Source organism: Salvelinus namaycush, chromosome 2 (genome assembly GCF_016432855.1).
Source record: "Salvelinus namaycush isolate Seneca chromosome 2, SaNama_1.0, whole genome shotgun sequence".
Taxonomy (NCBI): Eukaryota; Metazoa; Chordata; class Actinopteri; order Salmoniformes; family Salmonidae; genus Salvelinus; species Salvelinus namaycush.
The window spans coordinates 20,231,481-20,248,147 of record NC_052308.1 but is presented as its reverse complement, the minus strand read 5'-3'; the positions used below and the strand labels follow the sequence as shown (position 1 = coordinate 20,248,147).

General features: G+C 44.0%; 1 protein-coding gene across 2 annotated transcripts in view; it reads left to right on the top strand.

Annotated features, from left to right (window-relative positions):
- The first annotated feature begins 395 nt into the window (after nt 1-395).
- LOC120059966 (membrane-associated guanylate kinase, WW and PDZ domain-containing protein 1-like) overlaps nt 396-16,667 on the top strand; it is a 167,822-nt gene continuing 151,550 nt past the window's right edge. For both annotated transcript variants that reach the window (XM_039009053.1, XM_039009047.1), the window contains exon 1: nt 396-1,186. In XM_039009053.1, coding sequence (XP_038864981.1) covers nt 889-1,186 — 298 coding nt within the window. In that variant the 5' untranslated portion in view covers nt 396-888. The remainder of the gene's footprint in view (nt 1,187-16,667) is intronic.

The following is a 16,667-nucleotide window of genomic DNA, read 5'->3' as shown; positions in this document are numbered from 1 at the left end:
TTCAATTGACTGATTTCCTTATTTGAACTGTAACTAAGTAAAATCTTTGAAATTGTTGCATGTTGCGTTTACATTTTTGTTCAGTATATAAAGAATTGGCCAAATAATATATTTCTATACAAATGTATGTATTAAAAATAAATACATTTATTTATTATATATGTCACGCATCAAAAATACATTTAAAAATGCATAAATAATACAGTATTTGGCAAAATTGTTATATTTAAAATACTGTATATCCTAAAATGCATCCACAATATATGTTTAAAATGTTGTTTTTTCGTTGGGAGCATTAGGACCTTGTAATAGGTGTAGCCATTAGGCTTTCCCTCTGGACTCCGGAGGGAAACAGGACGCATGCGCTCATTTTACTATCAGCACATCCCGATCGCTACAGCACGCAGAGTGGGACGAAATGTAACAAAACACACGACAACGTTGTACCTGTTTAAAGGAGCCGTTGTGGTGCCACCAACCAAATAACCTATTATTCAAAGTAAAATCTTCATCGCTTTGATCTTTAACGGGAAATATTTAAAGTGGTTTCATAAAAAGGGAACTGAGAAAGGATTTGACAAGTGGAGACTATACGTTTGTGGGACTCTGGCAGCGTTTACTCGGCAAAGATGTTAACAAGATGAGAAAAACAATAGCTGTAAATTAAGAGCAGCTGCTCAAGACGTCTATAGAAGTGGTCAATCAGACGAGAATGGCTTGATTTTGTTTGTGTGAACAATGAGCAGCTTTTGACAGCAGCACTCATGCTTCAGGGAAAGAAAAAGAAAGTTTGCGGCGTCTGATTTTGATATTACATTCTGAGACTCGTTTTGTTGTGTATATTGTTATTAGTCGGCAAGTCCACCTGTTTGGTTTGGCATATTCACCATGGCCAAAGTGATCCAAAAGAAGAATCACTGGACCACCAAAGTTAACGAGTGCGCGGTTCTCAAAGACGCTCCGGGTGACTTGAATGTGCCATTGCTGGGCGGTGCAGAGAACGGAGAGTTCGCCTACATCGGACAAGTTAACGAGGATATCGTTATTTACAAAAATGGAAAATTAACAGAGGGGGAGTTGATATTGGAAGTAGAGAACCTATCGATCTCTGGATTGCCTCTGTATGATGTACAGACAGTGATAAATAATTGCAAGGGTCCCATCAGATTGAAAACAGTCAGACAAGGTAAGAGATGACACAGAAGCAGCAGCGTCTATAGCGCTTCATTCATCCATATGAAGTGATGTATTAAAGTTGATGAGGCACACACAGGTTATCCAATAATTATGTCCTGATTCATTTTCAACTTTTCAGAATCCCATTTAAAGTTTTAGTTCTGTCAGATGTACATCCTCATAAAATGTATGACCCTGTTGTCCTCAACCACGAATGGACATGTATCATTGCTGCAGTTGTAAATGTGTATATATTATTGTCATTTTTCACTGTACTTTTCACTGTACCCTGCATCCCTGTGCATGTGACTAATAAACTCAATTATGTATCTATCATGTATGGATGTTGAAATGCCCCTTCCCCCTTATAGCAACACCCACAAGCTTTGCGTTTCAGCATTTTACTTTTATATGATTGGAGAGTACAGATGTTGTGGGTCAAATAATATTTGGTCTGTAGAGTACCCGTTAGGCCTAAGACACTTACTGATAGTTGACTACATCCCAACCTCTCTGCTCGTACCTCAGCAGTAGGATGACAACAGCATTCATTTGCATTATACGTCATTTGAAAGAGCTTAAACTTGATTGCTGACATGCAACACATTTTGGGACTATATCAACAATGATCTAATGAAATTACAACCAAAAATGTTTTTTGGGTGGAATTTTACAATATCAGCAGACAAACAGCAGCTCTGGCCAGTGGGAACCATTCATGGTCAACTTGACTCAGCATGGCAATATAGTTTGACACTAAGCCAGTGTGACCGGAACCCAGTGTGTCTTGCAGGCTTGTAGGGATGCTCAGAGCCACAGAGATGGAGTGCTACTCTGGGATCTGACTGATTTCGAAAGTTTGTCCAAAGAGAGAAAAAAATCACAGAAAGAGAAAAAAAAGAATTCTCGCAAAATCATACTATTTTTCCACTTCTATTTGCTCTATACATCCTGAGCACATATGACTACTTTGTTGGCACAGATTAAGAGCCTCTTGATGGGAAACCTGTACATTAGCATGGCAGTTCCATATCTCAAAATCCCAATTCAACACATGGTTCTAGTTATGGTGAGTCTCCTCTGTCTATTCGGAAGACTGACAATCCTGCCCATGTCCATAAATGACTTGAGAAAATTATCAGGAATCTGGCCAATCAGCTCCCACTCCAGTCCCAGTGCTCCACCTGGCCCATTTCCAGATCCTGTCTGGAGGTAGGGAGGGGGGGGAACGGAGGGGATGCCATGGCGATACACTCACATGACCATATTCCGTTTCAGGTTTTAATAATTTATGTTGTCTGGGAATGTTCCTCCCTAATCAGGCTTAATTGGAAAAATATTTTTTGGCAAAAGGGCCATCTAGCCCATATTCAGTTTGTTCAAGGCGTCTGTCATTTTCACACAGTTTACGGAATGAAAAAGCAAAAGACTGCTGATTAGGCTATTGTCCATCAGGTTGTGAAGGTTTCTGCATCATCACTCGAGTTCAGGGAACAGGCCGGGCATAGCGTGTTTGAGTGCTGATTGAGGCATTTTAATAACAACCAACAGTTTCTGTGTGCTGTTGTTGTGGGAGTGATTACAGTACACACACATGGCACTGAGCTGCCACTGTGTACTAAATGCCATTATGAGACCATGCTGCTGTATTGACACAGTCAGTAGTTCAGAGAAAATTGTTAACTTGATTATCTAATTGGTCAACATTTCGAAATGCATTCCCACACTCTATACAGTGTATATTTTACAGGACTCCCGCTGTATATCACAAAGAGAGACATGTCTTTGATTGACATTTCTATGTCAATGTAATAATAATATGTAATAATTTGTCTGAGGCTGTGAGGTATCCAGTCTGAACACTAAACTGTATTTGAGGGAAATAGGTTGCAGATTAGATTACTATCATTATGTCCAATGTTATGATAAAAATAACAGTTGTATGTGCGGGTGGCTCTACTCTGGTCTACATATGACACAGTTATCAACATTTCCTCTACACCCCCCACTTCCCATGAACACATACACACACAGGCTACCATGGGAGTGGATTTGTGTGCCAAGGCTCCCAGAGTGAATGCATGCATGTGTTATTGAGCATGTCCTTGTGTGTGTTTGCTGTATGATCAGTGTGTGGCGCTCCATGGGGCTTGGGCTGGGCAGACCAGGCAAATCTGACCATGCAGCATGAAAAACGGGGTCAGGGAAGAGGTATCTAGTGTCTGGATCATGTCAGAGCACAGTGCAGGGTAACTCCATGTGATGCATTTTAATCACTACACTGGGCTGGCTGACCCTGTCTCAGACACCCAGACTTAGCTTGCAGTCAGTCAGTCAGTCAGTCAGTCAGTGGGCTATACAGCGTGTGGTCAGTCAGTGGGCTATACAGCCTGTGATCAGACAGTCAGTCAGTCAGTGGGCTATACAGCCTGTGATCAGTCAGTCAGTCAGTCAGTCAGTGGGCTATACAGCCTGCGATCAGTCAGTCAGCCAGTCAGTCAGTGGGCTATACAGCCTGTGATCAGTCAGACAGTCAGTCAGTCAGACAGTTGGCTATACAGCCTGTGATCAGACAGTCAGTCAGTCAGTGGGCTATACAGCCTGTGATCAGTCAGTCAGTCAGTCAGTGGGCTATACAGCCTGTGATCAGTCAGTCAGACAGTCAGTGGGCTATACAGCCTGTGATCAGACAGTCAGTCAGTCAGTCAGTCAGACAGTCAGTCAGTCAGTGGGCTATACAGCCTGTGATCAGTCAGTCAGACAGTCAGTCAGTGGGCTATACAGCCTGTGATCAGTCAGTCAGTCAGTCAATCAGTCAGTCAGTGGGCTATACAGCCTGTGATCAGTCAGTCAGTGGGCTATACAGCCTGTGATCAGTCAGTCAGTCAGTCAGTGGGCTATACAGCCTGTGATCAGTCAGTCAGTCAGTCAGACAGTCAGTCAGTGGGCTATACAGCCTGTGATCAGTCAGTCAGTCAGTCAGTCAGTGGGCTATACAGCCTGTGATCAGTCAGTCAGTCAGACAGTCAGTCAGTGGGCTATACAGCCTGTGATCAGTCAGTCAGTCAGTGGGCTATACAGCCTGTGATCAGTCAGTCAGTCAGTCAGACAGTCAGTGGGCTATACAGCCTGTGATCAGTCAGTCAGTCAGTCAGTCAGTCAGACAGTCAGTGGGCTATACAGCCTGTGATCAGTCAGACAGTCAGTCAGACAGTCAGTCAGTCAGTGGGCTATACAGCCTGTGATCAGTCAGTCAGTGGGCTATACAGCCTGTGATCAGTCAGTCAGACAGTCAGTCAGTCAGTGGGCTATACAGCCTGTGATCAGTCAGTCAGTCAGTCAGTCAGTGGGCTATACAGCCTGTGATCAGTCAGTCAGTCAGACAGTCAGTCAGTGGGCTATACAGCCTGTAGTCAGTCAGACAGTCAGACAGTCAGTCAGTCAGTGGGCTATACAGCCTGTGATCAGTCAGTCAGTCAGTGGGCTATACAGCCTGTGATCAGTCAGTCAGTGGACTATACAGCCTGTGATCAGTCAGTCAGTCAGTCAGACAGACAGTCAGTCAGACAGTCAGTCAGTGGGCTATACAGCCTGTGATCAGTCAGTCAGACAGTCAGTCAGACAGTCAGTCAGTCAGTGGGCTATACAGCCTGTGATCAGTCAGTCAGTCAGTCAGACAGTCAGTCAGTCAGTGGGCTATACAGCCTGTAGTCAGTCAGTCAGTCAGTCAGTCAGACAGTCAGTGGGCTATACAGCCTGTGATCAGACAGTCAGTCAGTCAGTGGGCTATACAGCCTGTGATCAGTCAGTCAGACAGTCAGTCAGTCAGTGGGCTATACAGCCTGTGATCAGTCAGTCAGTCAGACAGTCAGTCAGTCAGTCAGTCAGTGGGCTATACAGCCTGTGATCAGTCAGTCAGTCAGACAGTCAGTCAGTCAGTGGGCTATACAGCCTGTGATCAGACAGTCAGTGGGCTATACAGCCTGTGATCAGTCAGTCAGTCAGTCAGTCAGACAGTCAGTCAGTCAGTGGGCTATACAGCCTGTGATCAGTCAGTCAGTCAGACAGTCAGTCAGTCAGTCAGTGGGCTATACAGCCTGTGATCAGTCAGAAGGAAAGGCAAAGCTGAACTCAGTTCATTTACATTCAAGCTTTTTAAGCTTCATCAACATGATGTGTGGCTCGCCTGATGAACGATGCAGGCTCAGCAGATTTGAACTCGGTTGTAAATCCAGAAGGCAGGAGTTTTCCTTTTTTTAACAATGTGATGTGAGTATAGCTAGCTGATCCTGTGGTTTAGATTTATAGCAGTGAATTAACTATAGGTGGTAGGTGGAGAATGTCTATCTTTGTCTTTGCATGTGGAAGCGTTTAGTAGTGGAGTGAATGGTCCGTGAAATGCTTTTGTCTAGGGATGGGTATCGTTAAGATTTTAACGGTATTTCTACTCTTACCAATACTGCTTATCAATCTGGTACTTTAACGGTATTCTTAACGATTCTTTTTGTTATTTTTTACGAAAGAAAACGAAACAAATTATGAACAGAATTAACATTGCTTTTTTTCTGAAATGTTAAATAAATAAACAATTATTTACAGCAAAAAAAAGCTATGTTTTGAACAAATCGCTATTAAAGACTATAATGTTGTGGTGATGATACTGTAAAACAAATGAAATAAAAAATATTTTCCTGCAAATACAGTGTTATAGAGCAACACAGGTGGGGCATGCAGAAGGACTAACAGTTCCTAGCAGTTCTTCTGGAGAAAGATCAACATATTTTTATTTTACCTTTATTTAACTAGGCAAGTCAGTGAAGAACACATTTTTATTTTCAAGGACGGCCTAGGAACAGTGGGTTAACTGCCTTGTTCAGGGGCAGAACAACAGATTTTTACCTTGTCAGCTCAGGGATTCGATCTTGCAACCTTTCGGTTACAAGTCCAACGCTCTAACCACTAGGTTACCTGCCACCCGGAATATTTGCCTTCTCTGGCAGAAGTCGGGACCTCTCCTGGCTTATTGTGTTCCCTGCAGTCGAAAATACCCTCTCGCTAGGGGTGGAGGAGGCTTGAGCACAGAGGTAGCTTGTTGCAATGTTTGTGAGGAGGGGCAGAGTAGCTCTCTTCTCCCACCACCACATCACAGGATCTTCAGCCATGGGGATGGGGATGGGAGGCAGGCCTTTGTAGAGCTCGACCTCTAGGTAAACACGCTCGCTGATGGTGAGGGACGAGGTGTCCTGTTGGATCGTCAACCTCAACTCCCGATCCTCCTCTGAGAACAGCTCCTCCAAGGTACTCCTTGTTTTGTTCAATGGAGGGACTGTCTCCTCCTTTTCCTCTCCTTCAGACTCCTGTTGCTGGTGCTCTGTGTCTGTCTGCTCCGGCTCCGCGGGACAACCCTTGTGTTGCTCCTGTCACATTGGCCTCGACAGTTGCATTCCTCAGTCTGTCCCAGGTGGCGTCACTCACCGACCTCCCTTTAAATCTGGGGTCCATTGCTGTGGCCTCATGCAGGAAGGCTTGAATGTCCTCATCCCGATAGCGCACAGAGAGGTTCTCCCACACCTTCTCTTTGATGGTTGCCACAAATGTTGTATCTTCATGCTTCACAGTGAAGTGCTCTTCCAGTTTGTGGAGGATGGGTTTGATCTGTCCACGGGGGGCATTTGTTACACATGACACACAGTGTGGATGTATAGAGGATTCTCATGAGCTGGACAAACTCCTCAGCCTTATGGAAGTCCTCGTCCTTCAGACGGTCCAGGTTGCTTTTCACAGTCGTGGGTCCAATGCTACTTTGCCAGTTTGTGATTTATACACTGCCCTGGTGTGGAGGACCTTCTGTTTTACACTGCCCTGTGTACTGCACTGTAACCATGAGATAGCTTTGGCACGTCCTTCAGCTCAGTGATCACATTGGCCTTTTCTACACCACACCAGGTAGGAATGAATGTGTCACTGAGGTAACTCCTAGAGGAAGGGGTATATTTGGGGTTGAGTGCCTTGCTCATCTCCCTACAGTAAAAAAAGATCATTCAACACATGAAAACTGTCATTATTGAATTATTGTGTTGTTGTGTATTGTGGAGTGATGGGACTAACATACAACCCTTTTATACTACTATATCCTAAACATGAATACAACTCAATATATACTGACAGACTGTTACCTGAAGCCCTTGGACTTCACAGTTGCAAAGTGGTGTAGGCCTTTCACTATGACCTTGGTCACGGCTAGGTGGCACATTCACCCTCTCCTCAGTCATCCTCCCACTAGCTGCCAGCGTGAAGGGGCTTTGGGCTTGTCTTTGGCTTGGACCAGCGGTATTAGAGGGAGGAGTGGGTTGGTTCATTGTAGCTGCAACTTTAACAAAAATCTAGCAAAATCTTTAAATGGGTGATTGAATTTCTGAACGCACCCACAGCTAAACAATCAGCTGGCTAATGGTTCCTTTTGATCATGAACCCATGTTCTCATAATTGAGTTAACTCCGTGTGTGGGCTCCAGGCTGCTAGTATACATACCTAACGGGGATTGGGCAACGAGAGATAAACTACGAGCTAGGCAGTCGAAAACTGCATTTCTCTGCCTGTACATGATGCACTTTCCATAGATGTTTGGACAGATTGCTTGTGTTTCCGCCCTTACAAGCAAAAGTCTTGTTGCACTTGTGGCAACGAGCATTGTCAGCATCGACTCTGAAGTGTAACCACACTTTTGAATGTTTAGTTCTCTCCACCATCGTCACTAATTAAGAGCTGTGTGTGCATGTGCGTGCGAGAGAGATCTCTCTTCTGGATTGGGAATAGCGAAAATCATAGACAAATGTCTTCATCTTATTGCAAATTAGAAACGGTTGGTGAGATAAAATGTGCAAGATAACGTTTATGTAGCAATAATAAATAGTAAATGTATTTTCTTAATTTCTCCAGTACCGAAAGCCGAACTGATAACGTCGGAGCTTATCGATACTACTGTCGTTCATAATTTAGCCCCAGGGCCCGTTTAATACCGGGTTTCGGTACCTATCCCTACTGTTGTCTCTACAAATGTACAATCGACCCTCATTAATCCACTAAAGGGGAACACATTCTTTCTCCTGTCTCTCTCAGGTTGCCGGTTGTCCTTTTCTCCTACTGATTACCTCAACTGGAGCCTCTTATGTTGAATGTGAATGGCTACCCTGGAGGTTGTCCTCCTTACACACCCTGGCTGTCAGACTGAGAGAAGGGCTTGTTAATTTGCCCTGCAGACTGTAGTGGATGGCGGTGGGCTCCGGCTCTGGCCCTGTGGTTCTCAGGGCGCTGAGGAGGTTCCATTTCTCCAGGTACTGCTGGCCTTGGCGGAATGCAGAAATGTCAATGACCAGGGCCAAGGAGTGTATTCAGCTCAGACCTGTATTCAGCTCAGTTTCTGTATGATTCATTGTGGGTGTATGAGTGTAGGCCTATAACAAAGTGTGACGTAGTCAACATATACTTGGGTTTCTATGGTGATTGTTCTCATTCATCAATGATCCAGGTTAGTTACCAAGGAAGTTGAAAACAGTGAATGGTCTATCAGCTGTGCTCCAGACTCGTTCTGCCTGCCTGGATGTAACGTATTGTGAATGGGCTCTCAGCTGTGCTCCAGACTCTTTCTGCCTGCCTGGATGTAACGTATTGTGAATGGGCTCTCAGCGGTGCTCCAGACTCTTTCTGCCTGCCTGGATGGAATGTATTGTGCCCTTGAGAACCATTTTAGATCCATTCTAATTCTGAACACATGATGTTGAGAACTCCTGTCAACAGCCTCTTCGTCACCGTGGTCATTCCTCAAGGAGGATACAGACGCTGGCATTCCTCCAATCCTCATCCCCTTTCCTCTTTATTTCCTGTCTGAAGATGATGTCACACACGTCTTGTTGAGCGGCTGAGATTTAGATTTCGAGCTCTGAGATATTATTCCCAGTTCTTCTTCTTAGCTTCTCTTCTCTTTACCACATCCCAACCATAGGATAACTTGACAAATCTACTCATAAGGCCTCTGCTTATTCCCACATTGTCAATGTGGCTGTCATATCAGCATAATCCTATATCTGGGAGGTATTTCACAGTCACAGTCGTTTGCAGTTCCACATTGTATATGGCGTCTAATGGCTGAGGAGTTTGGGTGTGAGCTTACTGTGAAGCCTTTGACCTCTATGGTAGATTTGATTAAATCTGTCCACTGAGCAGTGACATCAGAAGGGACTTGTATTCCACAGTCATTCTACAATCGCACACAATGTTCGTCAGACAGTTCATTTGACCATACAAAGTTGTGTTCTTCACAACCAAAGCATGCAGAAATCTGATAATGTTCATGCCTAGAGCCGAGGGGAGCAGAGGGTGACTCATGCTGACATGGTAAAGACCTCTGTCAGTTCTGCTTTTGTTTACGCTTATGAGATGCAGCAACAGCATCTCTCCAACAGGCATACTGTTACCAGGAAGTCAACTGATATGAGCTGAGGTAGATGTTAATAGTCTTGACTAGAGAACGATATCCAGCTGTTATTGGCCTTGTGTAGTCTATCGGCTATTGGGCCTTCTCTTTACATAGCAAAGCTGCTCCTATGCCAACCGCCACTCATAACATGATGCTAAGATATTAGATATGAGCTAATAGCTGATGTAGCTAGCTAATGTTTTTTTTTTGAACATGCACCATTTCCGGCAACAAGCCATCTGACTTGGGATGTTAACTATTTACTGGTGTGCTGATCTGACCAGCCACAATTGTATCTGTAAATTTACAATTGATATTTGGATTAGATGACTGTCGTAATAGGGAAAGAAGGAAGTGTTTCAAAATGCCTAAATTAAGGTGGGCAATAGGTTTAGCTACCTAAGAACCTTTCTGCAAGTTTATGGACGGAGAAAGCTGTAGATCAGTGCGCGCGTGTGTGCGTTCTCACTTCTCAAACTATGGGCAGATTTGAGTCATTCAGACAAAATGTGCATGATCGTTTCATCTATTTGCCTACCCTCGCTCTCCTTGTTGGATATTATGCACATTCATGGCTTGGTAGCACATGTCATCGACATTGAGCTAGTTCTCATAGTAGCAGTAAACAGCTCCAAGTGCTATGAGCGATGCAGAGAGATGTGAAAATGAGCGGAGTTACAGTCTCGCTATTCACTCGTAGTACTAGGATCAAGTTACAACCCGCCCATTTCTTGACAGATAGCTGAACTAGCTAATTGAGTTGTTTTGAATTTCATCCTGGAAGCTGAGTTGTTCAGAGATGAGTCCTGACAGCAGAAAAAAACTATTTTTCCCGATCACGGAAAAAATACTTGTTTCATGAGCATCTGTGATCACAAATCATGTTACTTTGGACCCATTTGCATTCAATAGATATTATTTTATGATTACCTTCCATACAGGTGTGACATGCTGGAGTGATGCTTCTATGCAAATGTTGATCAGTACGCTAATAGAAGTCCCAAATGGAAAGCAAACAGATTGTCATCTGTAGCACCATACACTCCACTGATCGGCCAAAATAAGGCCAATCCCTCAATGCACACGCTCCTATTGAATATGCATTCAACTGTATTGTGAGTAGGCCTATGCCATCTTAATTTACCCAGTTTATCAAGAGATTTACCAATCAAATACAATTATTACCATTATGTTGTTATGTAGATGGATTGTTTTTATTATTTAGTTTGATGCATTAATCCATACATGGCTGTCTCTGGGAAATTTTGCCATCCAAATTTTCAAATGTAATGATATTGAATATTGGCCTAAAATGTCAGCCATCCTTGACCTCCAAAAATCAGTATCGGCATCAGCCCTGCATTCAGTTGTGCATCTGACTAGGTATCCCCTTTCTCTTTCCTTAAAAAATCCATATGGTCGTTCTCTAGTCTTGGCAGCATGGACGTCAGCAATGAGTGCGTTTACATGCACAGTAATAATTTGATATCAAACTGATTATGGCAGTAGGCAGATTATGCAATAGTCATATAAACACCTTAATATGCTTATCTTAATCGGCGTAAGATCAATCATGCATTGGCACAAATCTCTGCGTAAACCATGCGTTTGATCATTTCAATGCAAAGTGTGAGATTTATCAGTATGAAAGTTTGGTTGAGAGTGTGGGTAAATTTACGCACAACCATGACCATGCGTGTGCACAGTGCCAAGTGGTGGAATAAGAGCAAAGAATAGGGAAATTCACTTAATGTACAAAACACCTTTCCATGACAGACTGACCAGGTGAAAGCTATGATCCCTTATTGATGGCACCTGTTAAATCAACTTCAATCAGAGTAGATGAAGGGGGAGGAGACAGCTTAAAGAATAATTTTTAAGCCTTTAATTAAGAGACAATTGAGACATGGATTGTGTACAGTGCTTTCGGAAAGTATTCAGACCCCAATACTTTTTTTCATATTTTGTTAGCTTACAGCCTTATTCTAAAATTGATTAAATTGTTTTTTTTCCTCAACAATCTACACACAGTAACCCATAATGACAAAGCAAAAACAGGTATTCAGTATTCAGACCCTTTACTAAGTACTTTGTTGAAGCAGCTTTGGCAGCGATTAAAGCCGTGAGTCTTCTTGGGTATGACGCTACAAGCTTGGCACACCTGTATTTGGGAAGTTACTCCCATTCTTCTCAAGCTCTGTCAGGTTGGATGGGGAGCGTTGCTGCAGGTCTCTCCGTAGATGTTCGATCGGGTTTATGTCCGGGCTCTGGCTGGGCCACTCAAGGACATTTAGAGACTTGTCCCGAAGCCACTCCAGCGTTGTCTTGGCTGTGTGGTTAAGGTCGTTGTCCTTTTGGAAGGTGAACCTTCGCCCCAGTCTGAGGTCCTGAGCACTCTCACCTTTTAATTACGCTTAGACCAGCCCAACGCTCTGGCGTCTGATTACAGAAATCTCATTAGATTCCGCTGTTCGCCCTCCCATCACACACACACAGACAGACAGACAGACGGACGGACGGACGGACGCCTGTCCTGATTTAAGAGCATTATATAGACATGGTTGTGTTTTCCACAATAGCCAGCAGTCTGCACACCCGCTGGGGTCGTGTGTTTGTTCTGGCATGGGACACACCAGAGGAATCACCTGGGCACTGCTCTGGTATGCTTATTGCTGTCCCATTCTCTTTCTTAATCCACCTTCTCGCTTTGTCTTCTGTCTCCTCATCTTTTCTTTTGCCCCTCCGTTTTCTCAATGTATTCTCTTCTCTCTCTTTGTTAACTGAGTGTGTGTGAATAGTAGATCACTGTGAACTAACTTGGGCTGACTTGGCTGAATCCTTCTCCACATGTCTCCCTAATTATATGGATCTTCATGGGAGTTATGGATTAGTTTCACATGACATTGTAGTAAGTACCGTCAGTACTGACACTTGTTTGTCACGATGGAGGGGAGGGGGGTTGACAAAAGGAAACAGAATGCAAACATGTGTTTTACAGAAGAAGTGGAAGGTAATTCCACAGTAACGGAATTACGCTGAGACTCCGATTTTTCACTTTAAAATGTATGCCAAACAAAAAACATTGATTCCAATGTTTAACAAACCATACAACTCTATGCACAAGGACTACTTTTAACAAGTTCTACTGATAATTTTACAAAAACACATTTACTGGAAAAACTATACAGATATAAAGTTTGATAACAGAGTTATGGTGAAATCTGCATCAGTTTTATTCTCGTACCAAACTTTATATCTGCACAGTTCTTCCTGTAAGTGTGTTTTGGAGAATTTTCAGTGTAAATTGTAAAAAGTAGTCTGTGTGCATAGTTGTATGGCTTGTTAAACTTTTAAATCAATGGATTGTATTTGGTATTCATTTTAAAGTGAAAAATCTGAGTCTCTGCATAATTCATTTGACTAGGAAATGTTTTGATCATTAATATGTTTATCAAAATCAAGTATTAGCACACTCTCAGAGCATATTTGACATTTACTCGCCACCCAAATGTAATTCAATAATAATCCTCAAGTATATTGATGCACACGTGCGTCAATCTAATTAACATAATACAACAATTTCCAAAATCCATCAGTTTAAGCTAGAGATCTTTTTTTGCATTAGCGGCGTCTCAATCCACCGCATCCGCCTATGTCGGCCTTCCCTATCTGCGGTGGAAGGTGGCCGAGCTAAACCGGTGTTTGTCAGACCATGAGACATCCCGAAAATCGGACTTCTGGGGTGTACAAACTATTATGACCACTCTATGGAAAGGGGAGACTCTCATGAACATGATGGTGTTCTCCTTTTTGCTCTACGACTCCCACAAGTGTCACAGGACTCTGTCTGAAGGTAACCCATACTAACGATGGAGGTAGTTTTATGCCCCCAAAAATAAGGGGTTAAATATGTGCAAAAAAGTCTAGTTTGACTACACACACCGGTGTTGTACTGGTGGACCCCTGTAGACACACACTGGTCTCCTCTTTAACATAATCACCATGGTACCTTGTAGCTCATTGGAACAATGCTCAGAGTTTGAGTGGGACTATGTTTCAAGCAGACCACCATAGTCCCTGTGCACAAGAATACTAATGTAACCTGTCTAAATGACTATCACCCTGTAGCACTCACATCTGTAGCCATGAAATGTTTTGAAGGCTGGTCATGGCTCACATCAACACCGTCATCCCAGACACCCTAGACCCATTCCAGTTTGCATACCACAACAACAGATCCACAGATGATGCAATCTCTATTGCACTTCACACTGCCCTTTCTTACCTGGACAAAAGGAACACCTATGTGAGCATGCTGTTCATTTACTACACCTCAGTGTTCAACACCATAATGCCCTCCAAGTCATCACTAAGCTAAGGACACTGGGACTGAACACCTCCTTCTGCAACTGGATCATGGATTTCCTGACTGACAGGCCCCAGGTGGTGAGGGTAGGCAACACGGGGACCCCTCAGGGGTGCGTGCTTCGTCCCATCCTTTATTCCCTGTTCACCCACGACTGCGTGGCCGCGTACGACTCCAACACCATCATTAAGTTTACCGACAACACAATGATGGTAGGCCTGATCACCGACGACGAAGAGAAAGCCTATGGGGGAGGTCAGAGACCTGGCATCCAGGACCTCTATACCAGGCGGTGTCAGAGGAAGGCCCCTAAAAATCCAGCCACCTAAGTAATAGACTGTTCTCTCTGCTACCGCATGGCAAGTGATACCGGAGAGCCAAGTCTGGGACCAAAAGGTTACTGAACAGCTTCTACCTCCAAGCCATAAGATTGCTGAACAGTTAATCAAATGGCTACCCGGACTATTTGCATTGACCCCGCTTTTTGTTTTGCACTGACCTTCTTGCGCTGTCTCTATGCACACTCACTGGACTCACACACACATACTACACCTACAGACTCACACACTCAAAACACACACATGCATATTGTTGTCACACACACTCACACATAGACACACTTTCACACTATCTATCCTGATTTCCTAGTCACTTTTACCGCTACCTACATGTACATATTACCTCAATTACCTCAACTATCATGCACCCCTGCACATTGACTCGGTACCGGTACTCCTTCTGTATAGCCTCGTTACGGTGTTTTTGTTGTGACTCGGTACCGGTACTCCTTCTGTATAGCCTCGTTTCGGTGTTTTTGTTGTGACTCGGTACCGGTACTCCTTCTGTATAGCCTCGTTACGGTGTTTTTGTTGTGACTCAGTACCGGTACTCCTTCTGTATAGCCTCGTTACGGTGTTTTTGTTGTGACTCGGTACCGGTACTCCTTCTGTATAGCCTCGTTACGGTGTTTTTGTTGTGACTCGGTACCGGTACTCCTTCTGTATAGCCTCGTTACGGTGTTTTTGTTGTGACTCGGTACCGGTACTTCCTTCTGTATAGCCTCATTACGGTGTTTTTGTTGTGACTCGGTACCGGTACTCCTTCTGTATAGCCTCGTTACGGTGTTTTTGTTGTGACTCGGTACCGGTACTCCTTCTGTATAGCCTCGTTACGGTGTTTTTGTTGTGACTCGGTACCGGTACTCCTTCTGTATAGCCTCGTTACGGTGTTTTTGTTGTGACTCGGTACCGGTACTCCTTCTGTATAGCCTCATTACGGTGTTTTTGTTGTGACTCGGTACCGGTACTCCTTCTGTATAGCCTCGTTACGGTGTTTTTGTTGTGACTCGGTACCGGTACTCCTTCTGTATAGCCTCGTTACGGTGTTTTTGTTGTGACTCGGTACCGGTACTCCTTCTGTATAGCCTCGTTACGGTGTTTTTGTTGTGACTCGGTACCGGTACTCCTTCTGTATAGCCTCGTTACGGTGTTTTTGTTGTTTCTATTTTCTTTTTTTTCTTTTGCAATTTTTTCTTACTTTTTAATTCTGCATTGTTGGGAAAAGGCTTGTAAGTAAGCATTACATACACCTGTTGTTTTCAGCGCATGTGACAAATACAATTTCCCATTTGTGTGTGTCTGTTCACGGTCCTTCCAACGGCAGCAATCTGGGTCTACTTTTTAGAAAGCCGTGTTCCTCTGTCCTGTCTAGCATGGCCAGATAGTTAGCAGCAGCTCAGATAGTGCTGTGATCTGATTGGCAGTGATGATGGACGTCTGCTTCCGTGACAAATCTTGATAGGAGTGGAGGAATGGGGCAGATGCCATGGGTCAGGGCTGAAGGCATCCCCGATGTGACATGTGCTGTTCACTCTGTCCCTTTCAATCAATTGCTCTTCTCCTCCCTCAGCCAGGCACGCCAGGAAAACAGCTCCCCTTCACAATGTCCCCCCCTCCCCATGCCAGTGTTCCCACACACACCAGCCACCTACTTTCTAAGGGAATATTTGGTGCCTTTGGCTATGAATGTTTTTCTCAAGGTTCTTTGCCCACTTCCTAAAAAAACATATACAATTAGGTGAAAACATTGCCTTACTTGTAGTCTCTCTGCTGTGCTCTCTAAGAGAGCAATAGCCCTCTCTCCTCCCTCCCTCCCTCCCTCCCTCACAGTACAGTACCTCACTATACACATACCCCTATGGACCCCTACACACACCCCCTTTCAAAAGCCCTATGGAAACAATGATGTTATGACCATGACAGGAGTTCACATTCGCATGCATTTATTTGTGCTCTTAGTTTCTCCCTGACTAACCAGCAGAGAGTCTGACAAGCTGAATTTAACAAACTGTGTGAAGCTGAGGCTTGTGACCAATCGCACGCTATTCTGAACGCTGTAATGTGGGGATTTGTTTTTAGCTATGTGTTAGTTAAAATGATCATGCACAGAGTGGGGATCTGTTGGCTGGCTCTGGAATTCCATCACCACTTAAATATTTGCCACACTGCCACTCCTATCATAGGCCTGCGCGCGCACACAGACCCACACACATACACACATACACACACAGCGCTACTCATTATCTCTATCACTCTGCAGTGGAAGGCTTTATTTGTGTATGGGAGGAGGAGGTCTGGAGTTGCCTGCTCA